Source organism: Podarcis tiliguerta, assembly GCF_965153285.1.
Source record: "Podarcis tiliguerta genome assembly, chromosome: 10".
NCBI lineage: Eukaryota > Metazoa > Chordata > Lepidosauria > Squamata > Lacertidae > Podarcis > Podarcis tiliguerta.
This window is the reverse complement of record NC_139543.1, coordinates 34,802,597-34,825,936: the sequence shown is the minus strand read 5'-3', so window position 1 is coordinate 34,825,936 and position 23,340 is coordinate 34,802,597. Positions and strand designations below refer to the sequence as shown.

General features: G+C 43.1%; 1 protein-coding gene across 3 annotated transcripts in view; it reads left to right on the top strand.

Annotated features, from left to right (window-relative positions):
• Window positions 1-890: 890 nt before the first annotated feature.
• The window catches only part of LIN7A (lin-7 homolog A, crumbs cell polarity complex component), a 36,340-nt gene continuing 13,890 nt past the window's right edge, over window positions 891-23,340 (top strand). The window contains exons 1-3 of one of the 3 annotated variants that reach the window (XM_083401182.1): window positions 920-1,016; window positions 7,547-7,675; window positions 11,074-11,192. In XM_083401182.1, the coding sequence (XP_083257308.1) occupies window positions 971-1,016; window positions 7,547-7,675; window positions 11,074-11,192 (294 nt within the window). In that variant the 5' untranslated portion in view covers window positions 920-970. Of the gene's footprint in view, window positions 1,017-7,546; window positions 7,676-11,073; window positions 11,193-23,340 lie in introns of all 3 variants that reach the window. The other 2 variants (XM_083401183.1, XM_083401184.1) reach the window with 2 other exon arrangements.

The window sequence follows — 23,340 nt, the reverse complement described above, 5'->3', positions numbered from 1 at the left end:
CTGTGGTATCTGACATTATGTGTTATTCAGAAGGGCAGTGGTACAGCTAGGGCTGAGTCTTAGGATAAAATGTAGGCCTCCCCGGCTTGGCATCCTGTGTCTGCACCTAGGCTGGCATGAGCATGCCCAGGGTCTCCTGGGACTACTGATGCTGATGGCATCCTTTCCAAACTTACGTTTTTTAAAAAACATTGTATTGTCTGGGGTTGCAGGTGCTCATTTTATGATTTTTACTTCATCCTTTTCTACAGCAACCCAGCACTTATTCGCAAGTCAGGAGCAAACCTCCACTTTACTATGATTGAAGTGGGTTTAAAGTGAAAAACTGCACATAGAGTCTTTCTTTCAAAACGGGGTTGGCAAATTTGTTTGGTTTGTTTGTTACACACTATCCTATCAGGTCCAGAAATGTAGGAACAGTCCTAAAACATGGGATTTTTTATTTATGTTTTTGGAACGGGGGGCAGGGGCAGGAGGGAAGAAGTTCTAGTTCTGCTACTCTCATCTGGTCACACACAGGTCGTCTGAACGGTGTCACCCCTAGAACGAGGGTCCAGAGTCTTAAAGCCACCACCTCATGACTTGGAAGGGGAGGTGGGAATGGCAGAAGCGGGCTGTTACGCGTCCAGGCTCCTTCCAGCTCCCGTGAGTCTTTGCACGTCTCCCCTGAAACTCCGCTCACGCCCTAGCTGTTGCCCAGGGATGCGGCTGGCCTCGGCGTGACCCCTGCCTGCCGCTCTTCCCCTTTTCCCGCCCGCCTGACAACTGCCCCGTCCGCTCGGCGGCGTCTCCTAGCCTCCCCTGGGCGCGCGCCGCTGCGCCCTCGCGCCACCCTCCCGGCCACGCGCGTCTCCCCTTCGCCCCCTCCTCCTCGCGTAGCCCCACCCTCGCCGCCCCTCCCTCCCCCAGCCACCCTCTCCCGCCTCACACTGGAGCCGAGCGTCATTTCAGCCTCCGCGGCGCTGCAGACATGGCGACGACGCTGACAGCCGTCCAGCCGCTCACTTTGGACCGAGGTAAGCGCGCCGCCGCCTCAGGTCCGCCCCGCCTTGCTCGCTGAGGGGGGGGGGGGCGGGCTTCGAGGATGCCTTGTCCGTCCGGGGCCATTGGAGCCCCATTGCTGCTGTTTCCACGAAAGGGTCCTGGGAACCGAGCCATCCTTGAGAGGCTGCCTCGCTTGTCCGCTGCTGCCTTTTGGCTGAAGGAGCCGAGAGCAGGCGGGCAAGTGCGCCAAGTAGGGAGCCGTGACCTGCCGCCGCCGCCGCAGTGACCTCTCGCTTGAATCCTGCGCCGGAGTCAAGCGTCCGGCTTTTGCCGGGCGGGAAAGGGCAGCCTCGAGCCTCGGAGAAGGGCGCCGGCGGCCGAGCTGCTGGGATCAGCTGGGGCTTCCGATGAGCGCGGAGGGAGACTCGAGGCAGCGAGCGAATGGGTCTTGGGGTGGGAGGATGAAAAAGAGGGAAACTTTGTGTGAGCTTCTGCGCCAGTTTGGGAAGACTGGGGAGCCGGATTGCCCCAGGTCATCACGATCCCGTTGCCTGGAGATCAGGGACTCGCGGGTGTACCCACCTGCACCAAAATGGCAGGTTTCTTAAGAAGAGCCCTGTCGCCAGAAATAAATGCAAAAGCCCACGGTCCAGAATAGCAATCGGTGTGGAGGAGATTCGCAACTCCATACGTAAGCGTGCATTGGAAATGCATTGGGAGGGGGAAGCTACTCATTTGTCACAGTTTGGCCGCACAAGGATTACTAATGTGGTTTGGAGTAATCAGTCTTCATTGCTGTTTACTTATTTCGCTGCATAGCATGGCCGGGAGCTGATTTCTCCTTGCAGTGTACTGATCTATCCACAGCAGTGGTAGAGGAACTGTGGATTACTTTTCGGGGGCTCTTTTCGCCCATCGTCACGTCCTCCATCAAGCATCTGCTAGAAAAATAAGCCCTCGCAGGGTGAGAAAAGGCTTGCACGTGTACAGAACCAGAATCAAATCTGATTTGAAAGCTCTTGTGCTTCTGATCCCAGTCTGTATTGCATTGCGCTGCTATGGTGAAGCTTCTGGTGCCAATTGGCTGAGCTGGTGTGATGCCATGGAATAGCTAAACCCGTTCCCAAACTGGCAGAATGTTTGCAGTCTGGTTCCTGTGAGAAAAGAGAAAGCTGGCAGTTTGGCTGAAATTAAACCCTAATAGAGACCTTAGGAAAGGAAGAGCATGCCAAAAAGCAGGGGGCAGGAATCTGAAACCCTCCTGATGTTGCTGTGCTACAACTCCCTTCAATCCCTGATGATCACTTTAGCTGGGGAAGATAGGAGTTGAATTCCAGTAATACCTGGAGGGCCACAGGTTCCCCAACCCTGTACTGAGAAATAGAAGACTCACTTGGAGAAGACCCCCAAGATATGGAAAATGAGGAGCGGAGAGCCCAGAGTCAAGGAAAGGGCAGGTAGAGGAGACAGCCCTGGTGTGGGTGGAAGTATTGGGGACTGGAGACTATTTGGGACTGGAGACTATTGTGGAGATAGGGCTTCCAGATCTATAGCCTTAGAGAGACTATACCTTTAAGAATTTCATATAAGGGGGAATTTTTTATCTTGGTTTAAGTTAGTTAAACTAACCACTTGATTCCTTCCCTGTAGGCTTTTAATTTGATACCACTGCTGTTTGTAGTGGGAGCATGGTATATCACTAAAGACAGCTAATTGATTGGTTGTTAGTCAAATTTCTCCCCCACCTTTCCTTCAAAGAAGAATATTCTTCTTCTTCATTGCACTGAGAATAACCCTGTAAGGTGGGCTAAACTGAGAGATAGTGACTGGCCCAGGCTCACTCACTGAGCTTAATGACTGAGTGGGGATTTAAATATCCTTCCAGTCTAATAACCACTATACCACATTTTTCCCATTTAGCGACTGTTACATTATCACTGTTATCCTTGATGCTGCAACTGAGGGATACTGTTGCATTCTTCACTGCTATAATTAAGTTACAAGGCAGAATTACTGAAGTTGTATTTATTTTTAAAACTTAGCAAAACAAATGAAGTTTTGTATTGCAAACCTACTGTTACACTAGGGATAAAAAATGGTTAAATGATAAAATCTTTTAAATACTTTAAAAGATTGGCATAGTTCCTAATAGGCATTTGGCCTATTATGCTTACTTGAAATATAGGGGTATTGTGCTTACCTGAAACAGGTAAGAATAATAATTTGCTTTCTTATTTGCTGTTTAACACTACTTATTTGTGCATTCTACTGAATTAAATCAAATAAATTCCATCCACATGGTTTCAGAGTCTTTAAAGCATTTCATTTTTTTTTTTAATCTTTATCTGTATGGATTAAGCTTCCTAAAGAATTTTAAAGTCTTGTACTTGATTTGGGAATGATTAAAGCCAGTGTCTTCATTATAATTGTATGCTCTGTAGAGGATTACAACAGACTCTAAAAACAAGATAGAGAGGTTCCTGCTGTACATTCAATGTAGAAAAGATATGTTCAGTCTCCATTTAAAATTTAGACAGTCTCTGCTTTGTTGGATTCTGATGAAGAGCAGAGGAATTTATAATATGATGTCCACAATTACATGGCTTAAAATTGATTTCTGAAATGTGTGGTTTATGGCACACAAATCAAACAAAGGAAAGCTTAGATAAAGTGTTAGATAAAGAAAAGGGAGAGCATTGGTTAGGAGGAAGAATGTGTGTTTTCTTCTTTTTAGAAGCTCAGTGTGTAATCTGCAGCTCCACCTCTGTGGTGACCACATTAAGCAGGATAAATATTTCCTGGCAAAAGGCTGAACAGATGGCAATCCATTAGGAAGCACAGCTTTTCAAAGGAAAGTATCACACAACCATGACCCTTATTTATTTTTAAAGGCTAGCAAACTAAAGTTAGATGTAATTACACTTCTGTCTTTTTTACATGTAGGTTGCAGGTGGAACTTGCATAAGAGTGTATAGAAAAGGTACCAAAATGCCCTTGCTTGGGGTCCCAGTTGGCAAGGCAAGTTATACATAAAACAATGAAAATATTGTTTGGAGGTGGGAGGTAGTATCACCAGTTACATAAATCTGAGAACATACTTGAAAACTCTCACTATTAATAAACTTCAACATGATAGCTGTATAGGTGAGTCAAAATTTAATTAATACTGATGTTTTACTAAAACAGTCTGAACTTTCCAATGTTTTGAATTTTGCAAATGAAAATGACATTAAATAACATTTAGTAGCAGTGATGATCTGCATGTTTACATAAATGCATAAACAGGCCCTAGTGTTGCCATGCTAATATTCACAGCTTTGACATTGTAACATACCGTGTTACGTAGGGTAAATAGTAGTTCCCAGACAAACAGCAAGGAAATAACAAGAAGGTAGAGGCGTGCTTCTTAGATTTATATACTATCTATTCATATGAAGTATAAAAAACAACAACATTAGCTGCATTAGTAGTAAGGGTGACAACTTTGGCAAGCCTTCACCTCAGAAAAAATGCCTACTAAATGCTGATGTGGAGGGGAACCAAAATTGTTTTCTTTTCAGCATTTAAGGTGACAGGGATGGGGAACTTCTGGTCCTCTGGACGTTGCTGGACTACAATTCCCATCATTCCTAATGATTGGCCATGCTGGTTGGAACTGATGGGTGTTGGAATCCAACAATGTATGAGGGAGCAGCCACAGATTCCTCATCACAATAATAGAGTAAAGAGTGCAGCCACATGTTGGATATGACTGCTTCTGCTACACAGGTGTCCATCCAGTATCTTTCAAGTACTGGAGTCCTGCAAAAATACCAGATATACCGCTGGTCCACATGGCACAGGATAGAGAGGAGACAGTGAGCAACTGAGAAAAGGTTCTAGCACCAAGGTGCTCTCCTTCCCATTCTTCATGCTTCAGCCCAGTTCTCAACTCTACCACTGGGTGTGCATTTATCCTGCATTCCAACTGATGTCTTCCGATCCTGCCTTCAGATCGTAATAATTACACTGGCTGAAACACAGTCACTCTGCCATTGTAACCTGTAGCTACTACCAGGTAAGCATGTACAAGATTGCAGTCTCAATTGCCTGTGGCAGAGTAAATCCCATTGAAATCAATGGGGCTAACTTTGGGGCAGCCAGATAATACATAGAATTTCTCTGTTAGTTGCAACTCTGTCCTCTGCTAATTAGAGTATAGGAGTGCAGACAGTGTAAAATATTACCAGTCACTAAAGAAGATTCCTTTTTCTTGTACTATAGCAAGATAAAATCATGCCTTATTTTTTCATGAACGCAAGAGTGACAATTAGATACAAATCCCATACAAAACATCGTAAAGCAATTCAAACCTAAAAAGCCTCCCCCCCCCCCCCCGCTGTAAATCCCTGAATGCTAATTTAATGGTGGTAGATTACTTGAATCTCAAACACAGGAGTTACTTTCTTTAATTTCTGCCAGCATATGTCTTCTCTACCTGCAAAACTGTCTTGCACAACTTCTCTGTTGCGTAGAATACATTTCCGAAATAATGAAAAAAATTAATCACTTTATAGTTTAATCTCACAGGCATTGCCGTTTAGCTTGCATGGAGCTGTTCTGGCAGAACAAGGAACGTGCTGCAGTGCAACTAACCAGGAGATTGAATTGCAGATGTTCCAGGGTTTAAGGGATTTGGGAGGCAAAAGATCATGTGGCACATAGTGGGTAAGGCTGAATGGTGGAGCATAGTAAGGGAGAAACTGAGAATGGAGAGAGGCATAGCAGAGTGAAAGGAGAGAAGTGAAACATATAATTAGCCACTAGCCACTGCCAGTAAATTCATTAAGAGCCAATACATGATGAATTCATTATGAGAGGCAAAATTTAGTATCCTAAAATGTACATAAGGGCACTGCTGATTTGAAAACGCCCGTTGAGTGTTTGGTAGTTGGCTGAACCTAGTATGAAATATATTGAGACCTTTCAGGAGAACAATTAAGTAGGCCAGTTTTTCAGGCAAATCTGAAGGCAGTTAATGTAGAGAGCAAGGTAATAATCTCAGAACTGCAACACCCAAAAGTACATGAAACAGTTGTTGATATGTGGTGAGCGGGGTGGTGGGGGGAAGAGGAGGCAAAGAGAAAGGATGACTACCTGAATCTTAACAGCCTCATATGTAGGCTTGCTCCCTAAGGTGATATTATGCTTCTGAGGTTGGAGATAGACTTTTATCAGCAGTTAGATGAGGGCTGTGATGAAGGTACCAAGGGATCCTTCTGTGCCAGGAGAGGCTGTTGAATAGCTTTGCAGTTGTTGTCTGCATTGGTTGCTGAAAGGAGGGAGAGAGGCTAATGCAGGTGGAATAGAGGCAGATTGCATATGTTCCTTCAGTAATAATATATGAATCGACTTTTAAGTTATCTAGATGAAACATCCAATATCGCATTATGGATGGCTTGGGACAGCACCCTATATATAGCCTGCTACTTTCAGCAAATTGCAGACCTGATCTTTTCCTTACTTGCATTAAGACATCATTAATGTCCCTTTGATACATAGAACGTACAGTTCCTCTTGTTGCCACAGATACACATGCCGCTACGTTGTCCATTAATCTTTCATCAAAGCTGTTAGCTGTAAACAAGGCAAATGGGAGACTGAGGTGGGTTTACTCTAAATCCATCCAGAAATTAATACATAGGAGTATGGCATCAAAATAATGCAAACTTGTCGGCAATGATTCATCTTGCTCTCAAATCTGTCCTAAGATATTTGAAAGGCTTTTCACTACAAAGTTCGCAAAGCTCAACCTCATTTTCTTCCTCTGTCTAAATGCAAATAACTTGTGAATGGGCTGGATATGTCGATACATAGAGATAAAGACTAAAGAGAGAGACCTGGATAGAGTATAAAATGATCCCTGAATATGAACATTCAAAACAGGATAATGACAGAATCCTATAATCGCAACCCACAAGCTGGAATATGGTTTTCATACTATAATTCTTAATTTCCCCTTTTTTATTTCCTATTTCTTCCCTTTTCATTGGTTATTTGCTTGCTTTTAAGCCATGAATATTTTTATTCAAGTACAGACATGAATTTATGGATTTTTTACTCAGTTTAGGCAAGCAGTAATTCTGTAGAAAAAGTATTTAAAAGCTCTGGCCATTTCATTGTATGGAATAAAAGCAAACTATAATGTTGATTGTCTAAGTCTTGTTTATTAGAGCAGTGGCCATGGTGACTCAGACAAGTTGTCTTTGATCCCCTGGGGTGAACTGCAATTGCAGGGCGGAGGCAAGTGAGAGAGAAAAGAATGGAGGCAAGGAATTACTTACTGGCCAATTTCAAATTAAGAGGACAAAACCTGTAGATTTTTAAAAACAAGTTGATCTGTCCTCGTGTGCCTGCTGGGTTTACTTTTTGCAGGAGGGTGTAGTTCTGACTGGGGAGGGGGAGGTGCTGGCCTTGCCAGCCATTAACAGGACTCCAAAGCTTTCAAATGTTGTGCCATGCCCGCCCACCCACCCCAGCCCAACAAGGAGCAGATGCCAACCCTCAGCCTTTTTGGTCACAGACCTTCCCAGAGCGGGCTCCATATCAAGGACTCTGCACGACAAAGATAGATGGGGAAGTGTGAGCCGCCAACCAATCACAACAGCAATAGCAAGCACAGGAGACAGTCAACTCAAGGTTTGCCCAGCAAGTATGTATGCACAAGAACTTCCAAAAATACTAGGATATGATACAAGTGGTGACACCAACAGAAGAGGAGGGTTTTATCATGTGGTGGTGGATGCTCCCTGGGTGGTGGTTAGACTGGCCTTTTTATACCCTGGGACAGAAGCAAGAGGTGAGCTGGGACAGGGGGCTATCTGGCTGCCCAACGCCAGCTGCAAACTCCAACAGTGACTGAAGCCAAAGCAGGCACCAGTGTTCTTTTTCCATAGAAGCCGCAGGAGTCTAGCTCTTCAATTGTACTTTGAAATCAAGGGAGACTAGGGGAGAGGGAGCCAGCTGGCTGCTCAGGGCTACCATCTTGTCTCATAGATTCCACTCCTACCAATGTACCTCACCCATTTGATCACATTGTGGTCACTGTAGTTCAGCTTTGGCTCAAAGACTTTCAGCAAGTGTACCTTCAGCAAGGTAGATTCTCGAAAATCCCACACTCTGAAAGATACTGCCCTTGTGGCACAAAACAGGTTGAATCCATCACACACATTTTATTTAATTGCCTATTTTATTCAGGAATATATGGTAAGTATTTGACCCCCTTACTGAAGAGGAGATTTATCGCACAGACTCTTCCAGTGTGTCTTATCTGCTGAACGATTGTAGCAATGATATTGTGGAGAATGTGGCAAGATTTTTGAGTGACGCTATGAAATTACGTCACCATAGGTCCTAAGAGCCATCTTTGTACCTCATGATGTCCTGGTAGTTTTATCCTAAAGTATCTCCTACTATGTTTCGTTAACTGTGTTGTGTTCCGATCCATGTATATCCATGCACTTTTTATGCCAATAAAGGAGATTGGTTGCATAATTTCTCATCCCAGCAAAGCCATAGTCTTATCAGCATTTAATCTTCATTATATCACACTCTGTAGAACAGCCAGGAATCTCTGTCTTGTTCAATGCGAGTTGATTTCCATACTTGTAAAGAAGGACTGTTGGTTTTAATTAGTGTTGTTCTGAACCCTATTCTCCAGTAACTCAAAAGTTTTATTTCAGTGCAAAAGATGTTTCTATTTGCCTGGCTCTTTCTCGTGGCATTTTTTTAAAAAATTCAGTGAATGCAGGGTTGAGCTTACCTTATCATTGCATGGGGATTAAACATTAAAATAAAGATTAAACATTCATCCAGTGCTCTTGAACCTTCTGGGCTGCATGCACATCTTGATCTGGAAGAAAAAAACCGATAGGAGAATTTACTCCACTATGCCTTATTCTGAGCTTTAACTGAGGCACAGGAAGTTAAGGAGGTTGGCTAACAAGCATCTCAGATTGACACAGTCACTGATTTTATTTTTTAAATCTACACTTTTTAAAAAATGTAAAAAGATTTCATGTAAAAAAACAACAGCTGTTGGGTTCATAATAGGTAGCTCTATCACCTCCCTGTGCTTACAGGGAAGCTCAGCTGAAGGCATCATGGGATTTCCAGGAAAAATGGACACCCAGGAAGGCTGGAGAGATTATTTTTGGAACAAAAGAAAGGGCGTTCAAAGGTAGCCCATGCCCACCTTAGCAGCCAGTAATCACAACAAAACCCCATGAGACTGTACCTCCCCACCCATGAGAATTTCACAAAAATCTTATTCCTATTTCAAAAAATTTTGTTACAATTTTTCTCATCAAAAATAGATGGGAGGGGGGAATAGGAGAGATTTTTGGCACAGCACTTGTTTTAATGCTTCATTACAGCTGTTCCCAGGTTTTAGCAGAATGTGTGTTCTGGTGTGGATTTGTTGTATAGCCTGAACGCTACACAAACCTCCTGCCACACCGAAATGCATACATGAATGGGCTCCGTGTCTTCCTGGTAAATACATGTGCTCAGTTCTGCTGATAGTAAGACTGGGGGAAACCTCTGCCTGACCAGTGGAGAGCTGTTGCCAGTCAGAGCAGAGAGGGGACCACAGAAAAATATGGGGCAGGGGGAGGGGTCCTCTCACCCATTTTTTCCATTTCCCCCCAATTTTTAAAGAAATAAATAAGGGAGGAAATGGAGCAAAACTGGGTCCCACCTGTTTTTTCCCCCCTCAAGCCTTCACATCTCTAGACCAAACAGGAGAAAATGATACTGTCTTTAAAGCTGTAGTTTTCCCTTATCCCATCAGTCAATCAAAATTAATAAATCAGGACCAGACCTTCACATTATACATGCAGCTCACAAAATAGCAAGACAAGGAGGCAGCAAGCATGCCAGCAAGCAACTTTTTATCATGCAAACATGGGGCACCTGCTGATAAACAGCTCTTCGTCCCATTATTGTGGTCATTGCATTTCTGTCCCTCTGGGCAGCGGACAGAAGGTTGATCTGCTTTGGCAGGTCTTGTCACCAGAATGAGTGAGGAACTGGGTCAGAGCCATCATCTCTTCTCTCCATTAGTGTTCCCGAAGTTAAGCCATCTGTGGGCCATACATTAGGTGATGAGATCCTTGCATTCAGCCTAGTGCTCTGCATTAGGATCGAAAGAGGACCATTATTAATGCTAATAGCCTTGAAAGGTACCCAAACCAACCTAGGAATAACAAAATGACCAGGTCTGCCAGGTTTAATCATGGGAGTTAGGAGGGACCTTGGAGGTCATTTGATCCAGTGTTTCCCAAGCCTGGGTCTCCAGCTGTTTTCGAAGCACATTATCCCTAGCTAGCAGGACCAGTGGTCAGGGATGAAGGGAACTGTTTTTGGACTACAGTTTGGGAAATCCTGATCTAGTCCAACCCCACTTCAATGCAAAATGTACAAATGCAGGATGCAACTACAGCACTCTTAGCCAATGTCCATTGGACCACTGGTGGTTTGAATATCACCAGCAAAGGAGCACCCACCACCTTCTGAGAGGTAATATGTTCCACTGTTGAACAATCCAATGTATTCCATTATCTTGGTATTCCAGTCCCCACAATTGAATACTCTGCTGCTCTTTTGTTGTTGTTTGAGGGGGGTTTTCCTCTTTTTTTACTAAGACTGCCAAAATGAGGGAAAGGTGTATGTCAAGCATGTAGGAGCTTGGTGCATTGTGTCAGCTTGTGTGTTGTGTTGTAAGATTTGCCCAAGTGGGCTTACCTGATTAACTAGATGATTGACTGTAGGGAAAACTTTCAAAACCCCTTGGGCAATATTTGCTCTTTTCCAATGCCTGCATGTATGACTGCCTAGGATTGCAGCCTAAAGCAACAGTCATATATATTTTTTAAGTCAGTGAAAACGCAGAACTGAACTTGAACAGACGGGAGCGGGGATGTGGGGTGGCAAAATCTCACTGTCCAATTTGAAAATTGCAACATATGCTCCTTGGTGTAGCTGGAACAGCAGTAATACAAGTCAAAATGTGTCCTTCCCTGACCTTTTGCCTTATTTTTATCTGTTCAGATGTTGCCAGAGCAATTGAACTGCTGGAGAAACTACAAGAAGCTGGAGAAGTACCAGGACACAAGCTGCAGTCACTTAAAAAAGTACTGCAGAGTGAGTTTTGTACAGCTATCAGAGAGGTATGGTAATGAATCGCTGGCTGTATTTATTAATGGGGAGACTCACAATGTGCACGAGCCACTGCACATTATGCTGTATTATGCAAATAAGTGAAAATCGTTCTATTACGTTTCCGTAAGAGTCAGCAGCATGTGTCCAGAGACTTACTGCCTCCATTAAAAAAAATGAACGTTTGTAATAACTCAGGAACCTCGTGGGGTCCAATCATCTGTGTCGAACAAGAGAGATCAGGGTCTTAAGGCACACAGCAGATTCTTAATAAATATGTTCCATTGGTGTAGTAATTTCTATCGCACATAACATAAGGAGAACTTTGTGAGGTCAGCTAATTTATAAATCTGCTATCTGATTAAAGAAATATTTGTTTGATTTATGGGCACAATGCCATGCATGGCTACCAGGAAATGATGTACACTACGTTCAGTGGCATTCTCTCACAGGTAGGAGTTTTAATTAATCAATTTAAACCTGCATATTTTTTCCCCCTGTGAACAAACAATAATTTTTAAAGGAAAAGTCCAGTTTTATAAATAGATTAACAGTAAGCATTATCTTAGAAGAGGCAAGTGCCTTCTTTAGTTTTTTTTAAGTACTTATTTTTCAAATAATCATTTCTATATTTAAATCTTCTGACTAATTATTCAGTAGCATCCTTCCATGGACAAATTTTAAATTGGCTAATAAACTTTCAACTTACTTAACTGATTAATTGCAGCCCTGTAGATTTACCACTTTGTGATCTGTGGCAGGAAGGAAGGCACTATGGACATCTTCACAACATTGCTGTTACTCATTAGAAAACCATTTATGCTTTCCCTTCTTAATTCTATTAACATGTTCATGTCAGTTTTATAGGTGTTTGAAAGGAAGAGAGAAATTGATCTGCTTCATAATTTTTAATTACAATAAAGCCTAGAGCCACATAAACATTAGATGGTTGGATAAAATAGCCTTAAAGTTGCTGTTCCAGGAGTGTGTTGTCAAACACTCTTTGGAAATAGCAATTGGTACCTGAAAATTAGCAAGTGCCTCCATTTTCTTTCTTGGTCTCTATGGACTGCCTGCCACTATTCTGATTTATTTATTATCTAAGCAATAGCAGCAGCAACAACACTAGGGTTCCTAGGCAATAACAGTACACAGAATGAAACACTGTTTTTAAATGAAGAAATATTTTGATGGCTAACAGAAACAGCACACACAGTGTACAGTAGTTTAATGTGTATGTTTTTAAACTATTTTTAAGAGAATGTTGCTCTTTTGCAAAAGATTGGTGCTGTCTTTGATTTGCAGTAGCTATCATGATGAAGGCCTTTAATTTGACCAACTAAAAGCTTCTAACTGATGACAGGCTGTATTGTAGCTTTGTCTTTATGTGGTATAGATTTGCCTTTCTGTAATACTACTAGGAATGTCGATTACATTTATATTCATCTGTGAAGAGTGTTTTGAACAGCAGCCAAAATGCAGTCCTTTGTAACAGGTGCAAAATTCAGGAAAGCAGAAAATTACTTAGACTGTGATTCACTATCGGTTGAATGAGCTAAAAGCTATCTAGCTGGACTTTGACAAGACAGTGAATAGCCCACAAAAGCTCTTATGGGCTATTGTTTAGTGACAGCTGACCTCCACACCCCCATTAATAGCAAGAAAATGAAGTTCAGTTTCGCAGTGCAATCCTACATATGTCTACTCAGAAGTAAGTGTAATTGAGTTCAATTATGTTTCCTTCCAGGTAATTAGGTATAAGACAGCAGCCTAAAGAGCATATAATTATATGTTTAACCAGTTATTGCTGAATTCTGAAGAAATAGATTGATATTTATGCCAAGTACCTAACATGATCCCTCTGACTAGTCTTGTACGTCTTAAAAAGAAACTACTGTTCCAGAAACAGAGAAAATGAGCTCACAATGAGGAAACAGATGAACCTCTTAAGTGATTGCATAGCTGCATTAAAGTATGCTCAGGTTATCAACTCTTGATTAGTTACGACTGCTGAGTGACTGTTACACCATGAGAAGATCTTGATTTTTCGAAACTCATTCACTCCTACCAGAAGAAAATGACAAGGGGTTTGAAATAGGTCTGTGCGCACATTACCGCTTACTCTGGCTCCAGTGCACTCCTGCCACTGGCTTTTGAATCTGTGTACATGTGATGCTACCCACAATGCAGAGCTCTTCTGTAGTTTATGGAGAAAAACTGCTCCTGGGTGCATTTTCTTTTAAAGCAGCTTAAATCCTAAAGGAAATTTTAAGGCACATCCACTTTGGAGGTATGCTGAGGTATGTACATTTGAGGTAGCCATTGCACATGCATGGATGACAGCTTCAGAAATAGGAATTGGAGGTGGGGGGAGAGTACTGCAGGGGCAGGAAGACCCAACAGATAAGGCACATTGGGTGCTGACATCCCCAGTCCCTCTCTGGTGTGTACAACAACCTGCAAATACTACTTGAAATGGGAGTGGGGGTGCACAACGACCTTGCTGCATTTTAAACTGTGAATGTGTACATAGCCTAAGGCTGGAAAGAAACCACATGTTGAATGAAAGGATGCTTTCACTTTCTTTAAATGTCTACGCTTACTGAGGCATTGATTGGTGCCTTGCAATAATCTCAGCCATGGTGGAGGAATATTTAGAAGGTATCATCCCAAAAGGGGACGCGGGTGGCGCTGTGGGCTAAACCACAGAGCCTAGGACTTGCCGATCAGAAAGTCGGCGGTTCGAATCCCCGCAATGGGGTGAGCTCCCGTTGTTCGGTCCCTGCTCCTGTCCACCTAGCAGTTTGAAAGCACGTCAAATTGCAAGTAGATGAATAGGTACTGCTCCGGCGGGAAGGTAAATGGTGTTTCCGTGCGCTGCTCTGGTTCACCAGAAGCAGCTTAGTTATGCTGGCCACATTACCCGGAAGCTGTATGCCGGCTCCCTTGGCCAATAAAGCAAGATGAGCGCCGCAACCCCAGAGTTGGTCATGGCTGGACCTAATGGTCAGAGGTCTCTTTACCTTTATCATCCCAAAATGTCCATTACTTGCTCTACAGATATCTGTCCCCACAAATCAGTGTGTTAAGAACACTGATTTTGTTATACTGTCAATATGTCTCATAACATAGGCTTTGATTCATTTACAAGGGATGAAATTAAACAACCCATCCTGACTTGGGGTCAGCAACCTGTGGCCCATGGACCACAAGCAGCCCACGGGGGTTATTTAAACAGCTCATGAGCTGCCTCTGAACCAAGCCGCCTGTTTGGTGAGTCCCCATGTGCTGCACTAAACAGCACGGAGCAGGGACTCACTTCCTCGGTGCTGGAAATCATGTCTGCGCAGACACGATCTGGCCCACGGAGCGATTTCCACGGGAGTGAACCGGCCCAGGTGAGGTAAACCTTGCTGACCCCTGCTCTACACACTCACAACTAACACCTTCATTGTGCTCTCTTGAAATTTGTCCATCAGTGAACTATCACTATTTCAGTTTCCATTGTAAAATAATAATAATAATAATAATAATAATCCTTCCAGTAGCACCTTAGAGACCAACTAAGTTTGTTCTTGGTATGAGCTTTCGTGTGCATGCACACCTCTTCAGATACACTGAAACAGAAGTCACCAGACCCTTATATATAGTGAGAGGGTGGGGAGGGGTATTGCTCAGAAGGGTGGTGGGAATGGGTGATTGGCTGATAGTTGTGGTAAACCTGTTTCCATTAGTAAGAAATATTAAGCAATCCTATGGTCCCTGGGAAGGTGTTTGGGGCACCATAGATTCATTGTGTCTCCCTCCCTGAGACATGCTTCCAGAGAGGGAGGTTTGACCTTCTATGACTCCTCCATGAAGCTGTGAAAAGATCTGTAGTCAGTGCCTGTCCAACATCACAGAGGGCAAAAAGGCGGGGGGGGGCATTAGGAAAAGTGATGGATGCTTCCATTCCCCTAACACCCACACCCCTCAAATGAGGGATAAATCCGTTTTTTACACCAACCTATTTCCTTCTCATTGATTGCAACCAGAGGTTCAAAGAGGAAGATGGGGATGTTTGCAAAACATCTTTCATGCAGCCCTGCACTGCTTTTTGAACCTCTGGTTCAAAGCAGCCGCATGTATGCCATGAAACCAAGTTAAGCCTCAGGCTTGCACACTCCCATCTGGCCAAGAGAAGGAGTTTGCCAGTGTTTACTTTCACTTTCCCGCTAATCTCAGTTTGTTGTGTGTGAACCAGAGATTATAGTCTATAATTAACTGCATATCAAACACTGGTCATTTTCAAAAGCAAGCCAACTTCAAAACGTGGTTGATAGATTATAAGCCCTGATTCATACCCAATGATAAGCCAATCAATGTAAAGTGTTGCTGAATACTCACAAAGTCCTCAGCTAAGTGGGAGGACAGGGGACTGAGGAAGGAGCATGCAAATCTGAGGCTTTGCTCATACTCATTCCACCTCATGTATGTAGACCTAAAATGTGGTTTAGGTGAATGTGGCTTATATTTTGCATCTGGCGTTCAGAAGGGATCTGCTTCTCACCAGGGTTTAGGGAGAAGACATGTAACCTATTGCAAAAGATAAATTGGGAAAGCCTCAGCAATAACAGATGTCACCCAAGCATGAAATGTTGTTTTTATTTTATTTTGTGTTAATAATATAAATCTTGCTCAGCTAGGCTCTCTAATTTTGTCTAGAAATCTGATTAGATCTTGTGCCTGCTAAGCCCAAAAATATATCTGGTCTTGTATCACCAATGCATTTTAAGGGTCAGAGGTATATGTCATGCTTAATGTCTTGCATGCAACAACATCTGTTTTTTTTATTGAATTAGCTTACAGCTGTGGGAAACTGATTGTTACTGGGATTGCAACTTGGAGGGAGGGCAGATTTATTCCTTGCCTCCCCAAATCTCCCTCCACATGACTTTGTAAAAAAACACAAAAAACAGGTTCCATCTGCACTATTGGGTACTTTCTCCTCCCGTGGTTTCACAAGATACACTTTGACCCAGCAGACTTAAGAGGCTGAACTTGCTCAGTGGTGGCTGGGAAGTTACCCTTCCTCCCAGGCTGAAAATTAAACTGCATCTCTTAGAGATCTTTTTGCTTGGGCATTGGGAGCATGGAAGGTGCCTTATTCCAAGTCAGATTATTGGGGCCATCTAGCTCAGCATTGCCTTCACTAGTAGCAGCTGCAGGATTTTGTTTGTGGGTCTCTCCCATCCCTATCAGCAGATGTACGGGGGTTGAACCTGAGATGTTCTGCATGCAAAACAAATGCTCTATCACTGAGCTGTATCTCTTTCCCAAGGAAGGGGAAGTGGAGAGGAGACAGCCGACATAAACTGGGGGTGTTGCAGACTGGCCATGTCTTCACATCAGCTGGGCAACCATCACAATTGTGACCTGTCTTCCAAAGCAATAGAGAATACCCTTCTCTTGATAGAACCTGAATATTTGTAGGAGAGTTGACTGGAAACAGGGATGGGGGTGGCGATAGAAAAATCTATGCTGTCCCCTTTGTGCATCACGGTTTTGGGCAGCTAGAATGCATGGTATAAAAAGCCACACAAGCGGGTATTTCTGCATACATTTAGTATAATGATAACATTTGCTATAGCTCAAGTAGGACACTAAATGTAATTTTTGCCAAATGACAAACTTAAGTATTTTCTTTCACAACCAGTGGCTCCCTGGCATTGCTGCCACAAAGCCCTGAATAGTATGAATCAGAACTTTTATGTATGATTGCCTTTTTCATGCGTCAGATTGCTGTCATTAATTACAAGAGTCGGCTAGGCAACCCAAGATTTACTGAAGAAGAGGCTTTGTTAAGCCTATTTACGGCTGCTACATCCTGATGACTTCCCTACAGGAGTTCTAAAACGACTGCTAGTGATACACAGTTTTGTGCTGCTTTCAGTGATGCTACAAATGTTAATACCTCAGAATTCAGAGTCACATGAAAGGACTGATGTGTAATCAGAGGTCCCCTACTGACTCTAAGATAAAAATCAGTTGCAGGGGAAGAAAATATTGGACCACCAGCAATGTACATACTTTCAGCTATGCCCGGTTGCTTAGATGACCCTCAGGAGGGGATGAGACAACTAACGGTTGGGGGGTAGGAATGAATACAGAAAGCTTGACTAGCAAATGGTAAGATATTGATGTGCTGCTCTTGTCAGTCCCTTAAATTCTATAGAACAATCCACATTTGTAGATGCTGATTCACTTCAGTTATTGCCACAATTATTTATAGTTATGTAAGCCATGTTTGTTATGTAAGATTTGTTTATGGACCTTGCCTACCTGTTCCCTTTGCTTGCAGGTTGTTGCAAATTTCTGCTTTGCCATGCAGTACTATAGTTAGTTCTACAAAATCCTAGACTTAAAGCACATAGTGCTATTCATCTTCATCCACTGTTGAGCAAAATTGCAGCTGACGGTGGAGATGGTCTGCAGTGCACTGTCATCCTACGTATTTATATTCCCGCTGTTAGCAAAGTCCACTGGGAGACATCTCTTGAGAGAGAAAAAGCCTATTAAAAGTGATTGAGTGTTGCACAGAAGATGAGCACTGGACATAGGCTGCAATCCTGTATATGCTTACCTGAAAACCAGCCTCACTGAACTCAATATGACTGACTTCTGAGTAGATATGCATAGGATTGCATTGGTAGGCCATGTTCACATGTTGCAATAAGCCATAAACCATGGCTTGCTGTGAGAAAGTATGCTGCCGGATTGCTCCTGCTTCCAGAGGCAGATTTAGGGCAGCGTGACCAGTTCTGCTCCACTGGGCACCGAGCCCAAGGGGCACCGCAGGGTGTCCCAACTATGATGTTGAGCAGAACGGAAGGTGAGGGGTGCTGAATTTTGGGCTCACACAGAGCACCACTGAAATTTGAAAGCCCCAAAGTCCATCCCTGCTGCTTCACTCCTCCCATAGCACAAGCAGGAGCAACAACCCATAAACCTTGACATGCCATGTTGTCCAAAGACCACATAACACTGGTCTTGAAAGACCTACATTGGCTCCCAGTACGTTTCCAAGCACAATTCAGAGTGTTGGTGCTGACCTTTAAAGCCCTAAATGGCCTCGGCCCAGTATACCTGAAGGAGCGTCTCCACCCCCATCGTTCTGGCCGGACCCTGAGGTCTACCACCAAGGGCCTTCTGGCAGTTCCCTCACTGCGAGAAGTGAAGTTACAGGGAACCAGGCAGAGGGCCTTCTCGGTGGTGGCACCTGCCCTGTGGGATGCCCTCCCATCAGATGTCAAAGATATAAACAACTATCTAACATTTAGAAGTCATCTGAGGGCAGCCCTGTTTAGGGAAGTTTTTAATGACTGATGTTTTAATGTATTTTTAATATTTTGTTGGAAGCCTCCCAGAGTGGCCAGGGAAACCCCCCAGAATGGCAGGGTATAAATAATAATTTATCCAAACCAGGATCTTTGTTCTTCCCTAAAGAAACCATGATCAGAATCAGATGTTTGTTCTTGGGCTGCTGAGGGATTTCTTAGTGAAATGCTCCATTGCATCTTATTCAGCACCCTGTTCCTCCCTCCCTCCACAGCTCACAGTGAAGTCAGAAGGCAAAGTACAGATCTGGTGTGGAAGCACACTGAGATGGATGCAAGTAGGCAGATGTGCAAAGCAGAAATCCATATCAGCATCTTAAATCCTTGTATTTGGAAGCACTTCATCCCTCCTTTGTTCAGATGCGATGCTTTTTCAGGATATTTAATTCCAAATATAAGGTTTGAAATTAACTATAATTAATATTCATCCTCCCCCCATATGGTAAAATAAGTCTAATTTCCTCTTCTTCACACTCTCAAAGAAACATTTCATTAGGTGACCTTTATATTTTTTTCCATATACTCTTGCGGTATGTTTTGTAATTAAAAATGTCATAGCTCCACAGAGAGCTAAATGAGATTTAGTTCATTGCAGGTTTGGGATTGTTAATGAATCATCATCCCCACTGCATGAGGCAAAGTGACACATAGTTTTCTTGCATGGCATCCAATTGTTCTGACAGCTGGCGTAATGATGCAGATGTTTGTCTCCAAGGGAGGCCTGCTAACACTGTCCTGACAGAAGCACATGACTTTTTTTTTCAGATTAATAAAAGAGTATCATACCAAAGCTCTAACAGCTTTAGTAACAGACCAATTTTATTTTTATTCAAATCATCACATAAAGCTACTTTATACTCAGTCAGACAATGCAGGCCAGTATTGTCTGTGCTGAATGGTAGCTCTCCAGAATCTCAGGAGGTATTTTCCATAAGATACTATCAAATCCTTTCTTTATCAGGCAATAATCAGGGGTCTTCTGCATGAAAGGCAGGGACATTGCTAGGCCTTTAAAAGACTTGCGGCACAGACCCAGAACACAAATTTGCACATTTTTATTTCTGTGTGTAATTGCAAATGTAGGCTGACTTTCAGAAAAGAAGCTGCTCTGAAAACAATGTAAAAATATGTGTTTCTTTTAAAGTTTAAAAAGGGGGGACAAAGGACAAGAGACGTTGAGACTGTTGTAAAAGTCCCATAGCTCCCTGATGTGGAGCATGTGCTACATTTAAAGCACTCAATTTAACATCCATGGCTGCCTCCAAAGAATCATGGGAACTGTACTTTATTAAGAGTGCTGACTGAAGATCTACAGCTCCCAGCAGTCTTATCAATTTACAGTTTCCAGGATTCTCCATGACTCTTAAAGTGGTTTTAAGCGTTTTAAATGTATGGTGTGGGTGCAATGACCTTCACTGTTAGTTTATTACAGAAATTCATATAGAAATGCTTAAATTAAGGGCGGAAGAATGATCATCATTGGGATCTGCTGCCCCGGTGAATCCTGCCACCCTGGGTATGACAGCAGGCATAAAGTTGACTTTAAAGTGCCTAGGGAAATAATAAGAAAAGATGTTTAAAAAGGTAAAGGTAAAGGGACCCCTGACCATTAGGTCCAGTCATAACCGACTCTGGGGTGGCGGCGCTCATCTCACTTTATTGGCCAAGGGAGCCGGCGTACACCTTCCGGGTCATGTGGCCAGCATGACTAAGCCACTTCTGGCGAACCAGAGCAGCGCACGGGAACACCATTTACCTTCCCACTGGAGCGGTACCTATTTATCTACTTGCACTTTGACGTGCTTTCGAACTGCTAGGTTGGCAGGAGCTGGGACTGAGCAATGGGAGCTCACCCGATCATGGGGATTCGAACCGCCGACCTTCTGATCGGCAAGTCCTAGACTCTGTGGTTTAACCCACAGCGCCACCCGCATCCCTAAACGACGCTTACCTGCTGCCAAATGAATAAGGCAAGTGTCAAGAGGACCTTTCTTGAAAAAGCATTCCTAACTGGAGCTCCATCACTGGGAAATCCCTCTCCCAGCAGTTACCCACCTTGCCTCCAACAGCAGAGGTGCCCGAAGAAGCATATCCATCTTCCTGTATGGATATGCCCATATATTTAACCATCAGCCCACAATGTAAATAGCAAAGTAAAAGCTGCATTAGGTAATAGGCCATTTCTTTATGCATTGGTGGAGATTATGTCAATTATACTGAGTCAAACCATTGGTGCGTCTATCACAGTACAGTTAGCATCAGCTGTCAGCAGTACTATAATGTTTCAGACAGAGGCCTGATCTGCTGAGTCCTTTTTAGCCGGGGTTGCCATTATCTTCTGTATTCAAATCATGTTCCAAAACTGAGCAGTCGTGCCTCCCTGATTAGCAGAACTTGGGACCTTATTTTTGTTTTTCCTTACGCTTCTTCTCTGTTCTTGTTTTTCCTATTCTCACAAGAGATTTGAATTTCCATTTTATAAAAAGGGTTTGTTGCCACTATGCTTTCTCCTGTCCTGTCAAAGCAGTATTTTTAGTAACTGCAATAGTGAAGTATCATTTGGCCTGTTAGAATCCCCCTTGTGGGTATCACGTCAATGTTTTCTGTAGATCAGTAAGCCTGTGGCCCTCCAGATTGGCCCCATGACAGTTGGCTCTTGTTCTTTGCAAATGAACTTCATTTTGTCTTTGAAATAATTTTATTTTGCACATTATAATTTATGATAATTGTAGTGGTTAATTAGTTTGCTAAAGCTTCTATAATTAATCAGCTTAATTTTTGATGTGCTTGACAGCCACAATACATATGCATTTCCTTACCTCAGTGCATCCTTGCCTGGCATATCTAGGAGTCAGGTGGTACTGTTTTCTGCATTCAGCATATAACGCATGTTGAAAATTGATATGAGTGCAGTGGGTGTTTTTCATAACCTGGGCAATAATGGTTCAGAAACATGTAGTAGATTTAGGGGGTGATCCTATTACCCCTGAGAGACCATCTCGGGGGCCATAGGATACATTGGATCTCCCTTTCCAACACTGAAGAGGGAGAGCCAAGGTTGGATCCTGACTCCCCACCAACATGGGAACGCCTGATATCCCAGCACAATCTCTGTCAGAGCCACGACATCAGTAGGGCCAGAAAGGGGGCATGATGGAACTGTGCAAGGGAAGGACCAGAGAACATATTGGAGCCAAATAATCCAAAATTGCCACAGTCCTCTGACATACCCTCAAGACAGGGAAGATTTAGACCAGCTCAGTAGTTGGTCTAAATCTCTCCCATGATGAAAAGGGAAATGTTAAAAAGGGATACATTTAAAGGAAGAAGGATTTCAAGTGTTCTTTCTTTTTTTTTTACCTCACATCTACCCTGCTGTTCATCCAACTTTGGTTTTTGCCCTCCTTGGTAGGATTGGAGCTTTAGTGATCCTTGCTTGCTGCCAGAGCCCTTTTATATAGGACTACAACAGCTTTCTACCAGAAGATGCTGTACACTAGGGGTCAGCAACCTAAGGCCCATGGGCCGGAAGCAGCCCACGGAGGTCATTTGACTGGCCCACAAGCCACCCCCGAACTGAGCTGCCCACTCACGCACTACACTAAACTAGCACGGCGTGGGGAATCACTTCCGTGGTGCTGAAATCGCGTCTGCACATGCACAGATGCTGGAAATCACGGGCGTGCATGTCCACGGAGGGATCACCACAGCACTGATCCAGCCCAGGCAAGATAAACCTTGCTGGCCCCTGCAGTACAAAGGTGATGGCTGCTTGTTCTATCAACAGCTATCAGCCATGATAACAAAACTGAATCCCTGAATTCAGAGGCGGTGAATAAAGATGTTAGTACAGACAGCGGGTTATGTCTGTTGCCTTAATGTCCTTCACACAAACTTCCCACAGGCATCCAACAGGCCATGAGTGAAACAGAATTCTGCATTAGATGGATCACTGATCAGATTGAGCAAAGGCAATCTTACACTTTTAAACTGATGCTGTATTAATAGATCAATACATAAGCAATATGTATTGATCTATTAATTATGAGGCTCCAAAGACTGATCATTTCCATGTTCCCGTTAGCTGCGAGTGGCAGTATGATTTTAAAAAAGCACAAGTGTGTTATTGGCAATATAGTCTTGGCTACCCCCAGTTCAAAATTATTGGGATATTTTTGCCAGTTTCTAATAATAGTAATAAACAGCCTGCTAATTGTCAATCATTTAGATCTATTAATTTGACCCAGATCTCAAAGGCATTGAACTACACATGCAGTTAATAAGAACACATGTGTTATTAGTGAAATGGGTTAATTGATTAGAATCAAAACAAGTGTTTCAAATGGAGGCCAGAAGCAAATAGGCAGCCAGTGCAACTGGTATAGAATTGATTCAAATGCCTGTCCCCTGGACAAGCATCATAACAGCTGCATTCTGTATCAGCTGAAGTTTCTGTACTGTCTTTAAAAGCAGCCCCATATAGAGAGTATTATCATTACAGTAAACTTCTGAACATTCCTTGCCTCAACTGCTTTCAACCATAGACCTAATTGAAAGACTCACCCAGTCTGCCTAACTTCTGTCAATCAGCCAGATTTTTACTGTTTGACCTTTCCAATGTATATTGAAATAAATTGTATTGTGGTGGGGGACAAGGCATTCAAGAGTAAATTAAAACATCTGTTTTCAGACCTGCAAGTTGTCAAAATTTAAGAAGTTCCATTCTGGTTTCTTTAGATTCCCCCACCCCTCTCAACATTCTATAAACACTCTAGTTATGGTC